The sequence below is a fragment of the Micrasema longulum genome, unplaced genomic scaffold, assembly GCF_059751315.1.
Source record: "Micrasema longulum isolate JH-2025_06_02 unplaced genomic scaffold, ASM5975131v1 h1tg000437l, whole genome shotgun sequence".
NCBI lineage: Eukaryota > Metazoa > Arthropoda > Insecta > Trichoptera > Brachycentridae > Micrasema > Micrasema longulum.
The window spans coordinates 97,828-119,783 of NW_028277637.1; the positions used below are offsets into that span (position 1 = coordinate 97,828).

Below are 21,956 nucleotides of genomic sequence, written 5' to 3' on the forward strand. Positions count from 1 at the left end.
TGGAAAAAATCGTTTTTGTTTGTCTTAGAAATAGGATGTTTGATCACTGATTTTGGTTTATTACCTTTATGAGTCCAATCACCATTGTTGCAAAGTCTAAGAACAATGGCGCAAGTATCAAGGAACTGCAAACTATTTCGATTTACCTCACCCATGCGAAAGAATTCCTGAAAATATTATTTTACTTGACAAAGATATACCTCCTTATACTCCCAATGAAATAAGAATCTTTACGGCTGGTAGCCTGCTCAACGGCAAAGTGGGAGCGACATTCGTTCCTTTTGAGGGTGATAAAGAATTACCAGGCAGAACATTTAAATTAGACGATTTCTGCTCAATTTTTCGGGCTGAACTACTCGCAATACGAGAAGCTCTCAAATGATTATTTAAAAAACCACCAGAGAGGTGGGTTATTGCAAAAATATTATCATATTGTCGTTCGAGTGTTCAAGCTATAACTGAAACTTGGTCGGTAAATTCATTAATTGTAGATATTCAGAGTAAAATCAAGCATCTAAAAATCAGAGGGGTGATTGTTCAAATATGCTGGATAAGAGGACATGCTGGTATCATAGGAAATGAGAGAGCAGATGAACGAGCAAGAGCCGCAACTTGTAAAAAAACGGCTCCTTTCTTCTCAGAATTTTCCCTTAGCTTTGCTAAACGCTGTATAAAACAAAATACGCAGCAGCGTTGGGAGGATCGTTACCGCGGTTCTTCCACAGGTAAAATCACTAAAATGTTTTTCCTAATGCTGGCTGATGCAGAAAACTTATGTCGTCATCACCAAAGTACTTTCGAAACGACCCAAATTTTTACCGTACACGAAGCTATGAGAAGTTACCTATATAGGTTTAAATTAAGGAATGATGACTATTGTCCATGCGATGATATTTCTTCACAGAATATCGATCATCTGTTTTTTCAGTTTACAACGCCATAATCTTGAAGCAGAATGCAGGAAAGATGGGATATCCTTAATATATATCAACACTGTCGTTAAAAGTAGTTATCATGCTGCTCGATGGGTATCACACTATTTCACTGACGAGAACAAACGGCGTCGATTGGAATGCTGGGAGCAACTTTTCAGTTTCAGTGCTGCAGAGCAGCGTTTATTTGATATTTTAAAAAATACATACTACAGTTTGTTACCCACCAAGTCTAAAGACTTTTCCATAAGACAGTTTTTTTTTCAGTTTTATTTTACATTATTTTATTTATTAACAGGCACTATAAACTATTAAGAAGATGTTTCTTCAGCTTTTTTATTTGAAGATCTTTCATGTTAATGATGGTTTAAGGCGCTCATGGGTCCTGAGTTCATCATTGCAACCCGGAAGAAAAAAGACATATTGCTGAGTATCGACATCCGTCTTCTCAGGCAAAAAAGTTCAAAACACAACCATCCGCAAAAAAATATTTTGATTGTATTTCGAATGCTCACTGAGTTAATGTAAGAAATTATCTGGATCGAGGGGTAAATTCTTCTCAGCACATACATACTCTAAATAACCTTCAATGTCGAGTTTCTCTAAAGGCGGCTTGGCGCCAATAATATTGCAACATAACAAATATAACATATTTACATCTTAATACCATTTAAAACTAGATACTCACATAGAATTTTAAATGCATGTTTATTGAGTGGACACAGGAGAGTTAAACTATGATTAGGGAATGGGATGTTAATATTGGAGAAGTCGAATCGGAAATCACGATAACATCATTTATGGGGTATCCAAAAAAAAAAGATTAAATCTTCCTCCTTAAACTGAAATTCACAAATGGCAGAGTCTCGGATAGGGATTCTGAACAGATGAAAACCATTACTACAATAAATTTGTTTTGAAACAGTATGTAATAACTCAAATGCTTTTTTCTAAGAAACTATCATCTAGAACGTCACACGTCTTGTAGATTTTATGAACAGAGTGGACAGTATTAAGTACATTTTAGAACAGAAATGAAACTGACAAACACAAACTGAATAGAAGTTAAAATTTCAATTGACAGAATTGACATTTGAAATACGCGTAAAACTCGATCAATCTTTCGATTCGATGTCTCTCCCGTGTTTATATTTTTAGGACTCGAGTTTGATTCAAAATGTCAAGCAGAGCATTGAGTGTATTTTTACGCTGGCGCCAATGCGTCAAGTGTTAACGAATTTAACGTTAAAAGATTTTGTGTGATTAATTAACAACGCACATTATAAATTTATTTTACATTCAGTTTTTTATAATTTATAAGAAAAATCTATAATCAGTGATATTATTTACAAAATAATTATTTTTCATCGTTATCGTTCTAGATGAAAATTTTCTCGTTTATCATTCGCGGGATTCGTTACTTTTCGATGAATTTACAAAAAGTTATGTCTTTTCCTACCTTTTCGGCCAGTGCTCCGGATAGTCCAAAAGGTAAAGACTTCCGGGAAAATCCGGTTCCCACGTATGCGATATATGAAACATTGAAAGATTTGTGTCACAATAATTCTGATTATTTTAAAAACGACGAAAGTGATGCCGGACAACGGCTTCATGCGGGATTCAACAGCCTCATCTCCAATATTGACACAGTTATACCTTTAGTGGATCATGTACGAAAGGTAAACATTTCCCTAACATATAATTCACTTTTTCTTTTGGAAGAAATAAAACGCGAATGCACATCATATATCATGCCTTCTTTTAATAATATAAATATTAAAGTTTTTTATTTTAAAATTAAGGAAATATGTTTTTTTTTCTTTTGTTCAATGTTTTTTTCTACAGTACTTGAAGTTCTTTTGTTAAGTAACTTGAAAACCTTAAGTAGTTTTAGTTTTTCTTTTTTATGTTATTGTTTTATTAGTATAGGACTACTTATGCTCTAAAGATAAAAAATCTCCACCTTAGAACAGGCTGAGCCATGTTAGGTGGAGACTATCATAAACAGAGAATACTCCGTTTTCATTTTACATTGATTAGTTTTATATAGATTCCCTGTTATTAAGTATGTATATAAATATATTTTTTTGCAATAAATTTATAAATAATAAATAAATAAAAATATGATACTTTTTGACGTTTAATCATCAGTGTGGCCATTATGTGAAGAAAAGTCTCGTCACTTAAAAAAAAAAAAAAATCTACAAATTAATCACGCTCAAGGGGGTAGAGAAGATCCAGAATACCACCCCCTGGTGGATGAAGATTACAGTTCTGTATGTGTAAAATAACTAGAGCTCTGGATGGTGATTTTTGACACGAGGGTGCTCCGGTAGAAATCCTGAAAAATTCAATTTAGTGAAGATAAGTCCGCTCCATTGTTTAGTAGTTGGCGCATTCGTCTACCGTGCTCGAGCTCCCGGGTTTGATTCAGCAGCCACATTGGTGCAGTAGTTAAGATGCTGACTCACTTGTGGAAGGTTCCGGGTTCGATTCCCGGTGAGGATGCAGAAATTAAATGTGATTTTTCTCAATCTTGGGTGTTCTGTGCTGTAATTCACCGCAGAAATTGCGCCTCCCAGTCTGTTGTGGTGAAAACAAAAACTTAAATATTTCACTGTCCCTGGACTGGCACTTGAAGCGTAAGGCTAAATAGAAGAAATGAAAGGGTTTTCCCCAGTGAACAATTTTACAGAAAGAAACATGTAATAAAAAAATATGTGCAGAACGCCTTCACCAACACAATTTTATCGAAGAACAACACGGAGACCTGCATAACTTACCCTCTATTGTTTTGAACTTGGTTTATTTTAAAACAAATAAATGTATACTTTCGCCTAATGAATTGTATTAAAATTAATTTGAATAATTGAATGTTATACTCATATACAAACTATTATAAGTGCAAATGGAATGACTAATTAATTAAATTCTGTAACAGAGGGAAAATATTTTTGAGAAGGGAATATGGAAGTCTAGGCATTTACAGGGCTTAGGACTTGTCATTGGCTGATTTAAGTAAACACTTTACACTGAAACATTCACCATTCTGCCTATTTTTAAACACCCACAGAACAGTGGTGGAATTTTCGTATTGTCCCAGCTCTCTATCCTGCGCGGTCGAGGCTGTTCACGGAGCTGGGACAAGACAATATTGTCCTATACGATAACTGAATACTTTATAGTGTACCCTGTAAATGTCCCTAGACTTTTATATTCTAAATAGGTGTTTTATATTCTATTTTAAAAAAATCTTTTCTTTCTCTGATGCAACAAATTTCAATCTCATTAACTCCCCAGGGAGTGAAATCCAGCCTTGTTTACAAACATTTGGACATGTTTACAACATTGACGACTAATAAGTTAATTGTTTTCTTTAGGAAGCTCCAGCTTTTGACTTCGATGAAAAAACTCCTGGCAATGGTTACCGTAGTTTTGTCTCAGTAGTGGACTATTGTATACAACATGGTGTTACGGTCAATAAGCAGGTGTGCATTGCTCGAGATTCTATCTTATTCAGGAAACTATATTATACCAAGTGAGTAGATAATTTTTTTCACATCCAACGGTTCTTTCTAATCTTCAATTTTCATAATAATTATTGAAAAATGAAGTAAAATCATCGCCATTACTTCTTCATCCCAACCGTTTTGGTGGTGAAAAGAACCGACCCACAATATTATGATTTTGAGAAAAATGACTTTCAAGTTGTCTAGCCAAAAAATACATTTTCCACCATAGTAGTGACATTTATTCTATTCATTACTAGATATACTTACCACAAATTTGTTATAAGAGATCCTCAGTATTATTTACTTGGATCTTTTTACCACCAAGATGACGATATACTATGGTTATAAAAAATGGCAAAACAATATACCTTATAAATATTATACCCCTTACCTCACATGATGCAAGATTTTTTGTCTTAAATCAGCATTTACAAATACAAGTATGTTTAATATTACTGTAGTTAATTCCAGTTTTGTGTTTTATTGTAACCGTAAATTACCGTATCTTTCTATTCTCTGTGCACATGTATGAATATTCTGTATAATATATTTTGGCCGCCATAAGAAATACAATGTACAAAGAATGACTTTATTAGGACTCATGATATTCCATTTACCATGTTAAGTGTTCCGAATGAATATTTGATTATATATTTTTTTTTATATTTATTCACCAATCATTTAGCCTGGATCGTAGTACAATGACATATGTGCAAAAATGCGACATTGACTTTCTTTATATTTGATATTCAAAAAGTTATGTAAACACTTTTTTTCCAGGTTTGAAAAAAAATGTATATATATAACTAACCGAAGTATCAAATTACATACTTTTGTCCTTATCAAATTGTGACATGAAGTATTAAAAAAAAATTTAAACCACTCTCTTGAAAAGTTAAAGAAAATCGCATACGTCATTGTTCTACGATCCTGACGATTTTATTCACATTTATTGAGACACAAGATGAATTTATACTTATAATCTTTGTTATTGATATTATACATCATTAATTTGACTGATTTGTCAGAATAGACATTTGCAACAATGTGTGATAAGAAAATGTGCTCATAAATCAGTAACTAAATTTAATAATGTCGTAATTTAATATCTTATGCTAGTGTTTTCCTAAAAGGTCATGCTATTTAACTCTACGAACTCCTTTGAGGAGAGCCACACGACAGAAATAAAGAGGGAGTCACCCTTCCGAGCAAATTGTCATGTAAAAAATGCGGTAACTTTCTTGTTTTTTAACATAAACTGATCCTATTATGACCAATAACTGGAAAAAAATAAACCTTTCTAATTAACAAAGAAAAAAATTGTAAGACAAAAGCGTTCCAAATTTTTGGTTTAACAACAAACGTTTTATGGACGGTTTCGGTTTGCGCTTACAATTATCGATCTAAGTACCTACGGCCCATTGTATTTATTTATTTATTTTGTTCATTAACGCCCAAAAGGCATTTACAAAAAATAAAAATGAAATACATGCTAACATACTAAATAATAAACAGAATATACAGAAAAAAATTGTGAAATTAGTTAAAAAGGATATGATAAAAAGTTTTACAAAGTAAAAAAAAAAAAAAAAAACAATAATAACAAAGGTATGCAAGAAAAAACAGTAAGCATATAAACAAAAAATGCAAAGATATAAGCTTATGAAATAAATTCTGTAAAGCAAACAATAAATAAAGTGTTACGGTAAGCAAGAAAGACATTTTTAAGTTAAATTAATAAACAAGCAAGCATATATTATCACGAAAAAATAAGAAATAAAAATATGTATCTATGAAATGCGTATTTGCCAATACTACAATGCAATTTGATATAATAGTAAAAAATAAAAAACAAGTATAAGGTAATAAAAATAAACAATTAAGTTTTTTTTTTAATTTATGAAATTGAATTGTCAATAATAGTTTGACGAGCAGCTACAAATAAACTTGATATTGTGGACTTGGAAGATGGTAAAGAATTGGACAGAATGTCTGCAGCCGTTCCATAAGTGTTACCTAACCTATGCAGTCTTGGTATCAATGAATTGTTTTGTTGGTTGGAAGAAGTACTGGAGCAATGAAACAATAAAGTACTCCTAGTGTTGACTGCAGGTACTCCAAAATTAATCAATTCAAGTATTTTTGGTGCGTCAAAAAGAGAGTTTACAATTTTATACAGTACAATGAGATCATTAATAGTTCTTCTTTCAGAAAGTGTTGTTAGGTTAAGCAGTGTTGATAAATAGTCATAATTCACATTTTGTATTGGAATGTTTAGTTTGTAGTTTATATATCGTAGAAATTTATGTTGAATGTTTTCTATATTATAAACATGAACATTATAGCAGGGTGACCATATTTATGAATTAAAATCTAAATTACTTCTTACAAGAGAACAGTATAATATTTTCAATGATCGGATGGACTTGAAATTTTTTGTATTTCTCAAAATAAAGCCCAACATTTTTAATGCCTTGCTTGAAATTTCATTGACATGATATACAAAAGACAATTTTTCATCAAAAAATACCCCGAGATCCTTTATCACTGATACTTTAGAAAGATTGACACCGCCAATACTGTAAAAAAAAAAATGAGCGGTTTTTTTATTCGATGAAAACGAATGATCTGACATTTTTTAGTGTTTAAGTACATTTTATTTTCTTTACACCACTCATCTAGAGAATTGAGGTTCTGTTGAACGGAAAGGCAATCTTCAGTATTGCTGTAAACTGTAGCTAACTTTGTGATTGATAATCAGAGAATGGTTTTTGTCCGTATAGGCGGCTCTATCAGTGGGTGGCGTATTATTACTCTGAGGTAAAAACGCTAATCAGTCAAATAAATAAGTGAATGTGTACCAGGTATTCCTAATTTATAACTGTAGAATTAGATGGTTGAGGGTTGGAGCTCTTACCCCAGTTCGAGATTAACAGAAGACACGAGGTTGCTGTTTGAATGCGTATTTATCACATGGCGAATAAGAAGTTGAGCATATTGAGTTTTTCTACTGACATTTCTTGGTGGAACTGCATTTAATTGTAATAATAAAAATACGTATATAGTTTTATTCCACTTTTATTTATAAATTTTTACCAGTGACTGGGTTTTGTCGTGACCGACATCGTCAGACTGACTCACTGACCTAGTCTGACGATGTCGGTCACGACAAAACCCGGTCACTGGTAAAAATTTATAAATAAAAGTGGAATAAAACTATAAACCTATTTTTATTATTATAATTAAGATACAGCACTTGGTTGTGTAGCGCGAACGTAACGACTATGATGGGTTGAAGAGACTAACTTGGACTACATACTGGAACTGAGTGACTTCGTTGAACTGGACTTGTTCGGCTGACTGGGCGTTGACTGTGCCCTGTGGTTTTCTTTATAGGCCACGTTCTTTTGTTCTTCATATCTCCATGGTAGGGACGATTTAAATGTACTGCAGGACGTTGATCTCGTGTTTTGCAGAATGTAACAAATTTAATTCAATAGAAAACGCTGGCTTGGTTCATCAATCGTCGCCTTATAATTTCAGGTGAAATTATTATCATGGATTATGAACCCCACATAACTTATAATAATTTATTTTTAGAGTAAAAACTTGTGTTACTTTATTTTTACATAATTGAGAGATAAAAAAACTGCATAAGATTTTATTCATATCACATTATCATAAAATACATAATATATGTATGCCCTTTAAAATTTCTGATACAGTATTATTAAATTCCACTTCTGAAATATGTTTTTATAATTATTTATCTTTATTTAACTCATAAATATTGACCTTATTTTGTCAAAGCAAGGTCACTGAATGAATGTTGAAAAATTTCACGATAGCAAAAATAAATATTAATTTGATTTCAGATACACTGTATGTTTTGAATATTGATTTTGAAACCATTTAATTTTTGCATAATTTTTTTGAGTTCTAGAGGCGTTCATAAAGGGGTAGAAAGGTCATAAGGGCAAAACGATAACATTTTATTTTAAATTGATCCGGCTTCAAAACACAAAAACGAAATTTCCCAAATATCTATTTGTATTTTATAAATTAGTTATTGCATTAATTAAACAGTTTTTGCTTTATTTGATTTTTACCTTCATTTTAAATCAAAATAGTATTTCAGAATACCATTTCATTTCGTCGGGGTTTGGTAGTTGAACAATTTATTTTGTTATTTTTAGACTGTAGAAAAAATATGCATTATTTACTCAAATATTCCGTATCCTATTTTATTTCACTAACAGATACATATGCACTTATTATATTTCATCTTCAATAGTTACTGATTTACAAAATAACAAAATATAATTTATTTAAATTTATCACTCTATAATATGACCTAACATTACTGATAATTATTGCTATCTCCCACAAAATGAGTAATTATGATTTACTATGTAATTATATTTATCCTTGCTACCAGCTGTTTCTATGCTTTGTTTATGACTACATATTTATTCAAAGTAGATACCTATTCAGTTCTGGTTAATACAAACCCTTTAAATTGTTTCAGATCTTATCAGCCCTATATTCATTACTCATGTACATTGGATTTAATTACAAATATTACTACTACAATAATAATAATTATCATTTGACAACTGTGGTCCTATTGTTAAAAAATAATTGTGATAAAAATAATAATCATTTTTGCATCTTTTCGTGCATATATGGTGATTATTCTATAGTAAGATATTTATATTAGTTACATTGCTCACATGTAGTTTAAATAACAATGGTTTCTTTGACAAGGTATACAAATATAATTAGAAAATATTCAAAATATTTAAAAAAAACAAATGTCAGTAAAAAAACACACGTTTTATACCTCAAAACACTTACTTCAAATGATTTGAAAAGGCATTTTTAATATTCCTTGTGTTTTATTATTATTTTTTTACAATTGAAATTTTTACATTGTTATAGCAGTACGGGCTCAAATAGACAAATGAGTTCCTGAATTTTCCAGCTAATAAAATAAATAAACCAAAATATTTACTTTGTGAATATTATTGTTTATTATTTTGTTTAAATAAAAATGATATTTTATTATTGACTCTACATCAGGGCCGCGATTACAAATGCTATCTTCATAAATACATATCAAGACAGTACACTTAACTTTTCTTCTATATCTACCTCGGTATGGTCATATGATCGGACACATAGGTAAGCTGTTAGTACCTCAAGTTTTTAAATTCAATGAATAGGTGGCGGTGAAAATTTACTGCGTTTTCAATGCTAAATAAAAATTAAAGTATTTCTCTTTCGTATTTTAAATAAGCTTTTGCGATAAAAAGTAGTCACTTTAAAACGATAAAAAGTAGTCACTTTAAAACGATAAAAAGTAGTCACTTTAAAACTATTTAAAATTGAAATAAATCGCAATTACTTACTTTTATATGACATGATTATGTACCTCGGTATAACAAAGTCGACTCGTAAGCATGTATCAATATGTCGATACATGCTTTCAGGAGGTAGGATAAAATATAATAATTATATCTATTTTTCATAGTTTCAATATTTTTTTCAAATTTATTTTCAAATCAAGTCAAAGTTCAAATTTCACTGCTGGATGGTGCTGTATAACTGTTTAAATTTAATCTGTCCTTAATCGTATATTCAAAATACAAAAGTGATATATTGACATTTTTCTCTTTTGTATTTTAATGAATTGCTTTAAGATAAAAAATAACCACCCCAAAATGTTTTTTTTAAACGTTGAAAAAAATTGCAATTAAACAATTAAAGCTAAAAGTGCTCAATGGAACATAAGTTTTATCACTTTAAATCCATAGATATGTGTACCGGGGGGTACTTGAGCCCTCGGTACATATTAATGTATTTATTTCAAAAGTTAGAGATACAGAGTCTATAGTATCTTCGTGATCGCTCGGGAGAATTTATCTTCAACTATACCGTCATAGTAAAGGTATGTCACTTTAGTGTGTAGATATGTGTACCATGAGGTGCGTGTCTCCTTAGTACATATTGATGCACCTTCCCAAAACTTGAAGTGACAGGGTCGGTAATGTTTCTTCGTAATCGCTCGGAATAATTTATCTGTAACTATACCGTCATAGTTAAGGTATGGGTTCCGTATCTTCCGATTGTAATTGCCCCTCAGGTCAAAAAATTTAATTTCTCCTGTACAGTTATAATAATTTTTCGCTTCGATAAATTCGTAATTATAATTAGTCGATTATTTATCAGTTTTTTGAACTGTGGCCTTTTGTCTAGTACCTAATTGATAAAACTTTATGGAAACTTTTGTGTAAATACTATATATTAGTAGGCTCGGCTTGGTTTTTAATTTTTTAATACATTTTAATAATCTACATGTCTAAATTGATTTTATATCACTAAAGTAACTATTTATAAATATAGGTATCATGATAGTACAGAAGTAAACGTATCCTCTATCTATCCTTAAATTGTCTTAAATATCAGAGACAATTTTACCGAAGAGCATGTTTTAATGAATGTGTTAATGTGTAAAAAACAAAATTTGATAATATTTTTGAATAATATTCTAAGGCATTTTTCATAGTGAGTGTTATAGTGTGTTACAAAAGAATAACCCAAAATAATAAAATGGAATAAATTGCATTTTGGACAATTTCGTAATAGATACGATAAGACACATACATAATTTTTTTATGGTAGATAAACAAGAATCATTTATTTTTTAAATAGTAATAGATACATAAGAACTATTAAAGTATAAACTATTAACCAACTGTAAAATAATAATTATTCAAGAAATATATGATTATTATAATATAATATTACGATTACATGATGTCGCTTAAACATACATACTTATTTAGCCTTCTTCTTGAGTCCAGTGTTAAACAAAGGCTTCCCGTTTGGACCTCCACAACTCCCTGTCAGCTGCCACCCTTTGCCACTTTGGACCTGCAATTTTTCTGATGTCATCGGGCCATCTAGTCTGGGGCCTCCCTACGCTTCTACGTCCTGTTCTCGGCCTCCAGTCCATCACGTTTTTTGACCATCTACCGTCTGATATCCGAGAAACATGACCCGTCCAATTCTACTTCAGCTCCGCAATTATTTTTCCCTCGTCCGTAATTTTGGTACTTTTCCTGATCCACTGATTTGTCTTGCGATCCCCGAGCGAGATGTTTAAAATTCTTCTTTCCAATGCTGGATTTTTTTAACTTATGGGTGATGTTTCGAATCCATAGGTGAGCACAGGGAGTACGCATGTGTCAAGCACCTTTTTCTTCAAGTGTATTGGGATACTTACAGATTTCAGAATATTTAATAATTTGCTGAATGCGGCCCATCCTACTCCTCTTCTTCTAGCTTCCAAATGATCTCTTCCTAGTCTAATAGTGTGACTAAATATATGTGATGCATAATTATTTGTAAATATATTTTAATTTTATTATTATGTTTATTAAATAACATATTCTACCATATATGTAGATGTGTTACAATTATTACTTTATTGTATTATTTTTTATTTATTTTTACTATCAATTAATTACTGAATTGAATTATAAAATTACTATAAATTATTAATAACATATTGCCATGTATTATTATATAACTTTTCTGCATTCCGTTTTTAGACATGTATACATTTTTATTATTTATATTTTTGTATTATTATTTTGTATATTGTTTAATATGTTAATAAACGTTTTTGATATATATATATAGAAGAGTCCCGACTTAACACGGAATTTTCTAACAAGTCGGGACATAAAAATATACAATTGTGCTCTATGATAAAATTGTGTATTTTGTGCATTAAATAAATAAAAAAAATATACGTATGATTCCACTCTGCCAATATCCTTAACCATCAATCTTTATGGGCGGCATTGAACTTGTTGTAGACATGATTTTTTTTCTTATCTATGTTCATTTTCAGTCCCACTTTGTTGCATTGATTTTTGAGGTCTGTCAACATTGACATTATTTCTTCCTCGGTATTGACAAAGAGGACAATGTCAGCTAATTGAAGGTTTGTTGATTTCTCTCCCTCTTTTGGAACACATCTTCCAGTGCCAGAGTGAATACTTTAGGAGAGATAGTGTCTCCTTGTCTTATTCCTCGTTTTATAAGTATTTTTTGTGTGGTTGCGCCAGTATTGTGGAAGTTGCTTTATTGTAGAGGTTTTTTTCGGGAGATTTGAATATCTATAGGCTACTCTGCAGTTGTTCAATCCCCTCACAACGGCCCAGATCTCGACTGAGTCGAAAGCCTTCTCGAAGTCTACGAACGTGAGAACCAGTGCCATGTTATGTTCACTATGTTTTTTACTATAGAAATAAAAGACGAGTGATACTTTAATCCACAAATTAGGAATATCCAGTGACCAGTTTCATCGCTTTCGCGGCATCTTCGAGACTGGTATCTTTATTAAGGAATTCAATGTATTTATACAAAACAGGTAATGATAGAGAATTCAAAATTATATGAAAGTAAATTAAATAAAATTATTTTTGTCTTTAAGATCATTAACAAAGTGTTTCGGGTTAACCAATGAGTTGATATAATGATATTTTAATGAGTTTAAGTATTGTATATATATTATTTTTTATTGTCACATCCGATGTGAGTTTGATTTCTGTCAATTGTGATTTCTGAAAAGCAAAGGGTAAAAAATCATTCGCAAAATTAATACAATAGGTATAGTAATGGGTAATACATGTGTGTTAGCTGTTCATTAAGTAATTCTACATTGGGTTTATTTTTTAATCTATTAATTTCGAGAATTTCCTGTTTGTCAAGTTTATGGCCTTTAGGTGTAATATGAATTATTATTGCATTGTTTTTTAAATCAAAATAATGTTTATGTTCTATCAAAGGATTGGCAAAATTTGAATTATCTTTATTATTAGACCATGATTGTATATGTTCTTTTATACGTGTTTTAAAGGCTCTACCCGTTTGGCCAATGTTTTTGTAAAACATTCTCCAGAGTTTGCAAATGGTCGTTCATTCCATATCCTCTTCGAAACCCATCCTGCTCCCTTGGTTGATACTCATCTAGTTTTGCTATTAATTTGTGATTCGCGTGAACAATTTATATATGTGCGATAGTAGACTTATAATAATAATAATAATGTTTGGATAATTTATATAGCGCCATTTTTGTGAAAATCACCTCAAGGGCGCTGTACAATAAATAAATATCCCAACACGTCTTGCAGCTACAGAGCGCATGGACGGTTGGGATTCTAGTTTCTCGTCTCCAATTATGATATATATGAGCTAGATAACAGAACGTCTTGCAGCTACAGAGCGCATGGACAATAAGAAATCTAGCCCCTATTTACATTTTTATTTTTAAATTTTTTATTTGACAATGAAGTTTAGAGTTTAAGTGATATTTCAAAAACGAAACAAAAAGCAAATTTATAAAATTGGAAGTTAAATAACAACAAGTCTTGCAGCTACTGAGCGCATGGACGGTTGAAATTCTAGACCCCATTTACTAAATTTAGATATTTGATAGTTGATAACATTTACATAATATGATAAAATTAATGATAGTTAACATCACAAAAAGTCTTGCAGCTTCAAAACGCATTTCAACAACATAAGAATGATTTTAAAAAGTTAATAATAAAAATAATTTTAAAAAACGCAATAATAATACATTGAGCAAAGAACTAGTAAGTATGGCAATTAAGTGAACATGTAACAGCACAAAAAGTGAAATATAAAAAACTAAAATAAGATAGCATTCCTTAACTTATTAAGGTTAACAAGACAATAACGATACTCAAACTCAAACTCGTCCCTGCTTTATTTTGGTATGCAGTAAACAGGATCTATTGTCTTTTTCCTAGTAAATAACTGTAAAAACACTTACTTCACATTTGGCTGTTCCCTGGGAGATGATAGTAGAAACGCATCTGTGTGCGTAGTGTAGAGTGTAGGTAGGTACCAAGGAATCTATCCGCTTGTTAATTTTGTTTGTTATTACTATATGCATATTTCCCGCTTAAAATTTCTGATTATTATTATTTTACTTTGATTAAGATGTCAGATAAACTTGTGTGTGATTACTTTTGATATTCGAGTAATTTAAGTGATACAGGAAAAAACTTATCATCTGTATTTTTAAATGAACATAGATAGGTAGCACTATATATACAGATTTTTTAAAATAAGAAATAGTTAAATTTCGGCACTTGATCTTCACAAAAAAACACTTTTTTAAACAGTTTTAACAGAAGCACAGTTATAAAATCAAGAGAGTTTGTGGCGTTTGCATATATTTTGGTTAGAACAAAGTGTTGAATATAGTAACGTGTATAAAACGATGCTTTAAATGAATTATGTCATCTAATAAATTGTTAAATTTAGGCACTTGATCTGCACAAATAAACTCATTTTTAAACAGTTTTAACAGAAGCACAGTTATAAAATCACGAGAGTTTGTGGCGTTTGAATATATTTTAGTTAGGTTAGGTTAGAACAAAACGTTGAATATAATAACGTTTATAAAACAATGCTTTAAATTAATTATCTCACTCTTTGTTTATAGCATGTCCACACCTTAGCGACTTAACTCAATGTTTATAATAATTTAACACATATTTGTGTATTTAAAACTAAAGTTGCAGAGAGGAACTATATTTCACACCCAGCCCGCTCGGAGGCTGGGTGAGACTTAACATACATAATAAGATATAATAAAAATTTACAAATAAAAATAAAATGTGGACGTACATTTTATTTCGTGGATAGTACATTTGTATTTATTAGTACATATATTTTTCAAAAATACATTTGTTGCACTTTTTATTTTTAGGTACAGTATTTTTTCCTTTAAAATTTATTCTGTATTTTTAATTCATTTACATCTGACATTAAATATTTTTATGTATAATATATATATATCATTTTTAAGTTATGCCATATAAAGCAAAGTAAACACCATCAAAACAGTCATCTTAGTAATAAGTTTAGTAATTTTACCATAATTATACATAGTTTTAGTACAAGCGCACTGCAAAAACTCTAATTAGTACATACTCCAATAAATATTTGTTCCTTTTCAGAGAAGTGGAAGCATGTTGTCAACTGCTAGCCTCTCTCCAGACTTGTTTGCAGCATCTTCATACTATGCTGGGTTGGGCTGAACCGGGAGAACTATTTCCGTCAGTTCCACACTCACCCAAGGAACTTTTTGCTCAGTCGGAATCTATTAACCAGTACTGTTTTTATGGAAGGTGTCTAGGATTTCAGGTAAGAAACATTCAGGTTTATCCGTGTTTGGACAAAAAAATAATACATTTCTGTGTTTGAAGTAGAACCAGAATGAGGAGTGTTTTTGACTTGACTGCTGCTTTCTAACCATTACACCACGAGGCCGACGTAGATCATCAGGTAGAATTCGAAGGTCCTTGTTTAAGTTCAGGAGCGGAAAATGAATTATTATTCTGTTTTTTTTTATCTCTGAGAGTAGTCATTGAGTTGAAAATGCACACTTAGAATTTCGATTCTTTTCACTTTCAAAACTGTACGAAAATCGGGTAAAAGAACTGAAAAAGGAAATCAGATAAAATCCTGAAAAAAGAGATAACTCCTCCTTCGATATTTATTTTGAAATAATTCATCCATTGAAGTAATTTAAAGGAAATGAGATAGTTTCATGTTCATGAGTATGTATTATGTCCAAAATACGTTGAGTCAAACATTCAAATAGTTTTTTTTAGCATTGGTGATAATGGGGATAATGGATAAACATTTTTTTAAAAATGTATGCACTGTGTATTATAATATTGCTATGTGTTGTGTAAGGGCCATTACGCACTGTCGACTGGTTGCCGGATACTCGGTCTCTCGGTGACTAAAACATAGGCAACTAGGGCCAGGAGACCAACCCGAGCGTAGTGTTTGTACATTTGTGCAGAATGGACGTTGAAGAAGCTGCAATAGTAGCGTTACTAATTATAAAGAATTACGTTACTAATGAAAAAAGAAAAGAAACGCAAGAGAGCATTGGGTACATCCTTTGTTGCAAGAAAGGAAATTAAAAGAAATGTTTAAAATATTTTAAGAAGACGTTAGAAAGAACCCTTGTAATTTTTTTAACTACGCAAGAATGTTTGATGAGCTATTGTGTCTTCTGAGACCATATATAACTGGCACAGATACTTATACTTACTTACGTCCGGTCGTCTCGACAGTTGCTCGTAGTGTGCAAGCTTCCATTTAAACCCGTGCTTCTATTGGTCGCCGGCGACCAGTAGTCGCTTGTGCATCGCCACTGCGCGGCGAGTCGCCGAGTCTCCCGGGCGACCGGCGACCAAGTGTGTAAACACCTATTTAAACTTTAGAAAGTCACATTCTTTAGTGCGTAATGGCCCTAAATGAGATTTTCTAAAATGCCAAATAAAGATTATTATCATTGTTTGTAATATTTAAACTTTTTTTACAGTATCATCCATCTCTGAGACATATACTAAAAGGGATTGCCATTTGTATGGCTGGATTTTCCGAGGCATTTTACAATGGAAGAAACATTATCAACTCCGTATGGGCTGGAGGCAGATACATGATAGATCCAGAACTGAGAGCTAGAAGGATAGTGAATATTTCACAGTTTGCCGATATTCATTTTTGTAAAGCTTTCTGGTTTCTTGCAGAGAGTGGTAATAAGCTTTATCTGTTAAAAATATATTACAAACATTATGTAAAACAGTATATTGTATATAACAGTCTTTTGTACATCAATTCACACAATTTTAATTCAATTTTGAAATAAAATTTGACACCCCAGAACGTGCCTATGGGCCTAACTTCTGGTTGTAAAAAGCTATATATAAGATTTAAAGGCTGTTTAAATGTGGACAATACAGTATTGTTTTGTACCAGGACTCTGTCTATGTGTAAACAGCAATTTGTAGGACAAAACAGTGGAGATAAACAGGCAGGCTATGTCCCCGGAACAATGATTACCCCCACCACCGCGCGTGGTCGCATTGTCCTTGTGTGAACGCGCACAGACATGGCCTTATGACTCCCGCACATTTTTTCTGCCAAAAATGGCGACAGAAAAAAGTCATTTTTATTATTTAGTTTGTCCTTTAACAATTCCAGTACATCATGGTATAAAATAAATAGTATATTTCTTGAACTAGCTTGTAATAAACGCCGACAGGTATTAATTTTCATAGTGCTCACGTGTAAACTGCTGCTGAATTTTGTATTGTTTTCTGTCGAGGCTGTTCACGGAGCTGGGACAAGATAATATTGTCCTATCTTTTGTATTGTCCACGTGTAAATGATACTTGACACTTTTTGGTTAAAATCTGACATACCTACTATATAATGTCAACTAAAGCATAGTTATTATAAAAGAGTTATGTATTATGTAGAAAATAAATATTTTAAAAAATGCGTACTGTCCTGAATTGAAAAAAATAAAAATTAATACCTTATCAAATATGAACACAAAATTTTACCTTTATTACTATATTTTTAGAAATAATGCAAAAGCTTCCAACCCTGGTATCATCGTCTGTATCAGTAAACAGATTGATTTCCATTCCTCCCGAACCCCTAGAGTTCACTATGGCTGATGGCTCCACTATCACAATTCCAATTCCTGATGCTCACATTGGCCCACAAACCCTCAATGTTCGACTCATCTGCAAAGTTAAGCGGGAAGGCATGGTTTGTACTATTAAATCTTTATTTTTTATAGAATTTTTATGAATAATAAATAATGAAAGTTTTGTGATTGATTTTCAAATAAAAAAAAATATATTGTATTATTTTGAATTAATTGCAGTCAAATAATTTTTGTGTTTTGTGTAAAGTAAATATCAATGCTTCATTCAAATAATACTTTTTTTAATTTTAGAGTACAATATTTTTCACTCACAGGCAAAATACTTAAATATGCAATATACTCAATATACACATGGTGACAATAATTTGCTAGGAATATGAAATTTTATGCGCTATATGTTATGTAATTTAATATTCTATTATATTGTTCTTAATAATTAATATGAATATTTTATTAATTAAAGAACTAACTTTAAAAAAATTATAAGACAAATATTCTCTCTTTGCACATAAATATCTTGATTTAGAACTTATTCACCGCGGTGCTCACATCCGTGAGCGCCTATGACAACACTACTACTCGTTGCTCACAGCATATTATATGAGTGATTTATTATCAAAACTTTCGTAGCTTAAGTATTTATCAGGTATGGCGGTTATAAATTCATGGTCATTAACAAAATTAGTGTTTAAAATAAAATACGTACAATAAGTGTTTAAACTAATAAATAAAATACAAGTTTTCAGAAATTTGAAAGCTAAAAGATTTTTTCAAATATGCTAAAAAAAAAAATTCGTCGGCCTCGTGATGTAGTGGTCAGTTTGCCTGCCATGCGTAAGGTCTCAGGTTCGATTCCCGACATGGCTGATATGAAATATTTATTTAAAATTTAAATAAAATATTTTTTTGGTGGGTGTTTTTACGCTTGAATATTTCATAGTCCCTGGACTGGTACCTGAAGCGTAAGACTGATCATCTTACCTTCATGTAACGAAAATGATCAAGATACGCTGCGATTGGTGTACACATTTAGAGCGCTATGTACCATTAGGTGCGGAAAGGGAATGATGATGATAAAAAAAAAAGAAAAAAATATTTAAAATGTCAAATTTTCAGATAGGCGAGGGTTCGGGCGGGGAACCGAAGGCCCGCGGGCTATTGTTCCACTGTCACGGTGGAGGGTTTGTAGCTCAGAGCAGCCGGTCCCATGAGGTTTACTTGCGCCACTGGGCAGAGGCTCTAGAGGTCCCCCTTCTGTCCGTAGACTACAGTCTAGCTCCCCACGCTCCTTATCCACGCGCTTTACAAGAAGTCTTCTATGCATATTGCTGGGCTGTCAAAAATGCCCATTTATTGGGAAGTACAGGTAAATATATCATTGATTAATGAATTTTTAACACCCATGGGTCTTTCACATGAGTAAAATAATAATTAAGTATGTATATAAGCAACATATATTCAAAGTAATGCAGTATAAATACAGTAGATAAATAAAACAAAAAAACAGTAAATACGCAAGAAGAGATTCCAGGTGTTTACAGGTGCAGCTGTTTATTTATTTAACTTTTTGTACATAATTTTATTTGTACATTGGCGGGCTTATTGCCAAATGGCAATTTCTTCCAACCAACCAATAAAATAGAAGTTTTATTTTTATTATTCAAGTCACAGAACATATTCAATAGAAAAAAAAATTAAAAAGCTAAAGATATATAAAAATAGAAATAAGCGTATTTGTTTATAAATTACCTTAAATCGAAACTATTACTCAATGGGAAAAAAGAGGAAAAAGGAAAGGAGGAGAGATTAAGGAAGAGAAAGGAGATGTTTCTTCAGACGTGATTTAAATAGAGATAATGTAGTAACATCTTTGATGGTGGATGGGAGATGATTCCACAGTTTTTAAAAGGTTGAATTTATATATGTATGTTTTATTGCAGGAAAGGGTTTTAAAAAAATACACATTTTTGTTGTTTCATGTTGACAAACGGTTTAGAAATTTGCGCTTAGCGCACTAAGCGTTTTAGTCATTTGATCTTTTGGAAAATTTTCCAAACATTCGTTCATGTCAATTGTTTTTGCTACACAAACAGACCTAATGAAATAATTTAAAATAAGAAATGGATATCTGAAAAGTACATGGCAGACTAAAAAACATCTTGAAATGTTTATTACATGAAAATTAAAAAAAGTGTGAAATCAATTGTAAATATTATTTAATTAAGTGTAAATGTAATAACAATATTCCCGTCATAATAGATCTTCACAGGTCGCAGTGACGTCAGGAGTTTGCATAGAACTGACCCCCACCACTAAGAAAAGAAAATAGAACTATTTTTATATTGGAAATATACTGGAAATGTCTGCGTGATAATTCTTATTTTAAAATTAGTGATTTTTTATATTTGTACCTATTATTAATGTGAAGTTTAAAACAACTTGTTAATAGGCGAGCGTATCATAATGGCTGGGGATAGTGCCGGTGCTAATCTGAACATGGGAGCTTGTTTGAAGGCCATACAGTTTGGATTCCCACCTCCAGCAGGAGTCATGTTAGTCTATGCTCCCCTTCTTGTCAACTTCGTACCTAGTCCAGCCCGGCTCTTGTGTCTTATGGATCCACTGCTACCTTTCGGCTTCATGATGAGGTGTCTTAAAGGTAAATATCGTCATCCCATTTGCACTCGATGGTGCGTAGGGCACTACAATGGTAAACCAAATGCAGCATATCTTGATCATTTGTTACATAAAGGTAAGGCGATCAGTCTTACACCTCAAGTGTCAGTCAAGGGATAATAAAATACTGATATGCATATCAACCCTGCCAGAGATTGAACTCGGGATCTCAAGTATGGTAGGCAAATATGCAAACCACTGCATTACGAGGCGGACTTATCTTCATTTAATTTCCTTTTTCAGGAATTTTACTCGAGGCAAATACACCCATCCAGGATTCTTGTTCTATTTCGTAAAAGAAATGTAAACGATAAGCTGACTGTATAATGTAAAAACTAGTATCATTCAATTTTGTACAATGTTGGAGTATTTGAATAAAGGAAAGAAGCACGTGAATGGACCTACTCAATTGGCGCCCGGATGATAAAAGTTCACTATGAATTATTGAACGATTTATGATAACAGCTTTCACAATGACGTGCGACGACTCCAAGAATTCTTAGCAATGTGATGTTTTGTGTTATTTTTGCTCAGTTTCTTGTAATATATGTTTCTTCATATAACTGTTGTAATTGGCTTAGGCCATATCTATAATAAATAAATATTTAGAACTGTATTCTTCATCCGCCGGGATACAGAAAATACTATGTTTTTATTTACATCACACTTAAAAGAATAGATAATCAAAATTTATAATTACTAAACAAAGTGAATAGACAATATTTTTAGTGAATAATAATAATAATTACGATTTAGTAACGAAGGGCATGTATGACAAGATGTATGCATGTGGAAGAAGCTAGAAATGTATGCCAGGATGGATGTATGTGGCGGTCTGTTCTCTGCCTACCCCTACGGAGAAATGGCGTGATGGTAGTAGTAGTATTAACAAAAATTATAATTTCTTTATCTGCTATATGTTCTAGGTACTAGATTTCTCTGGATTATGTCTAGTCTGCCTAACTAGGTACTACCTGTTTTAAGGCAGACATTTTTATGCATAATAAACAATAACATGACTACCTACTAGTTAATTTATTACAAAGTTATACAATAATTAATTATACTATTTATTATTTAAGAATGTTTTTTAGTAAATTTTCAGATTTTTCTTTACCTAAACCCAGTAACCAATTTTTTACAAATTTATTTAATAACTGGATATTTTTAAGATTCTATTAATACTTGGCCTTAAAATTTAGATCATAGAAACTCACTCGAAAAAGCTTTCTACTCAAATGGAATATATGG

The 21,956-nt window shown here is 31.6% G+C and overlaps 1 protein-coding gene across 2 annotated transcripts in view; it reads left to right on the top strand.

The window, feature by feature from the left end:
- The first annotated feature begins 1,957 nt into the window (after window positions 1–1,957).
- The window catches only part of Hsl (hormone-sensitive lipase), a 43,751-nt gene continuing 23,752 nt past the window's right edge, over window positions 1,958–21,956 (top strand). The window contains exons 1-7 of one of the 2 annotated variants that reach the window (XM_088226535.1): window positions 1,958–2,611; window positions 4,313–4,470; window positions 15,511–15,697; window positions 16,893–17,106; window positions 17,940–18,130; window positions 19,146–19,395; window positions 20,479–20,688. In XM_088226535.1, the coding sequence (XP_088082661.1) occupies window positions 2,315–2,611; window positions 4,313–4,470; window positions 15,511–15,697; window positions 16,893–17,106; window positions 17,940–18,130; window positions 19,146–19,395; window positions 20,479–20,688 (1,507 nt within the window). In that variant the 5' untranslated portion in view covers window positions 1,958–2,314. Of the gene's footprint in view, window positions 2,612–4,312; window positions 4,471–12,370; window positions 12,459–15,510; window positions 15,698–16,892; window positions 17,107–17,939; window positions 18,131–19,145; window positions 19,396–20,478; window positions 20,689–21,956 lie in introns of those variants that run through there. The other variant, XM_088226536.1, reaches the window with a different exon arrangement.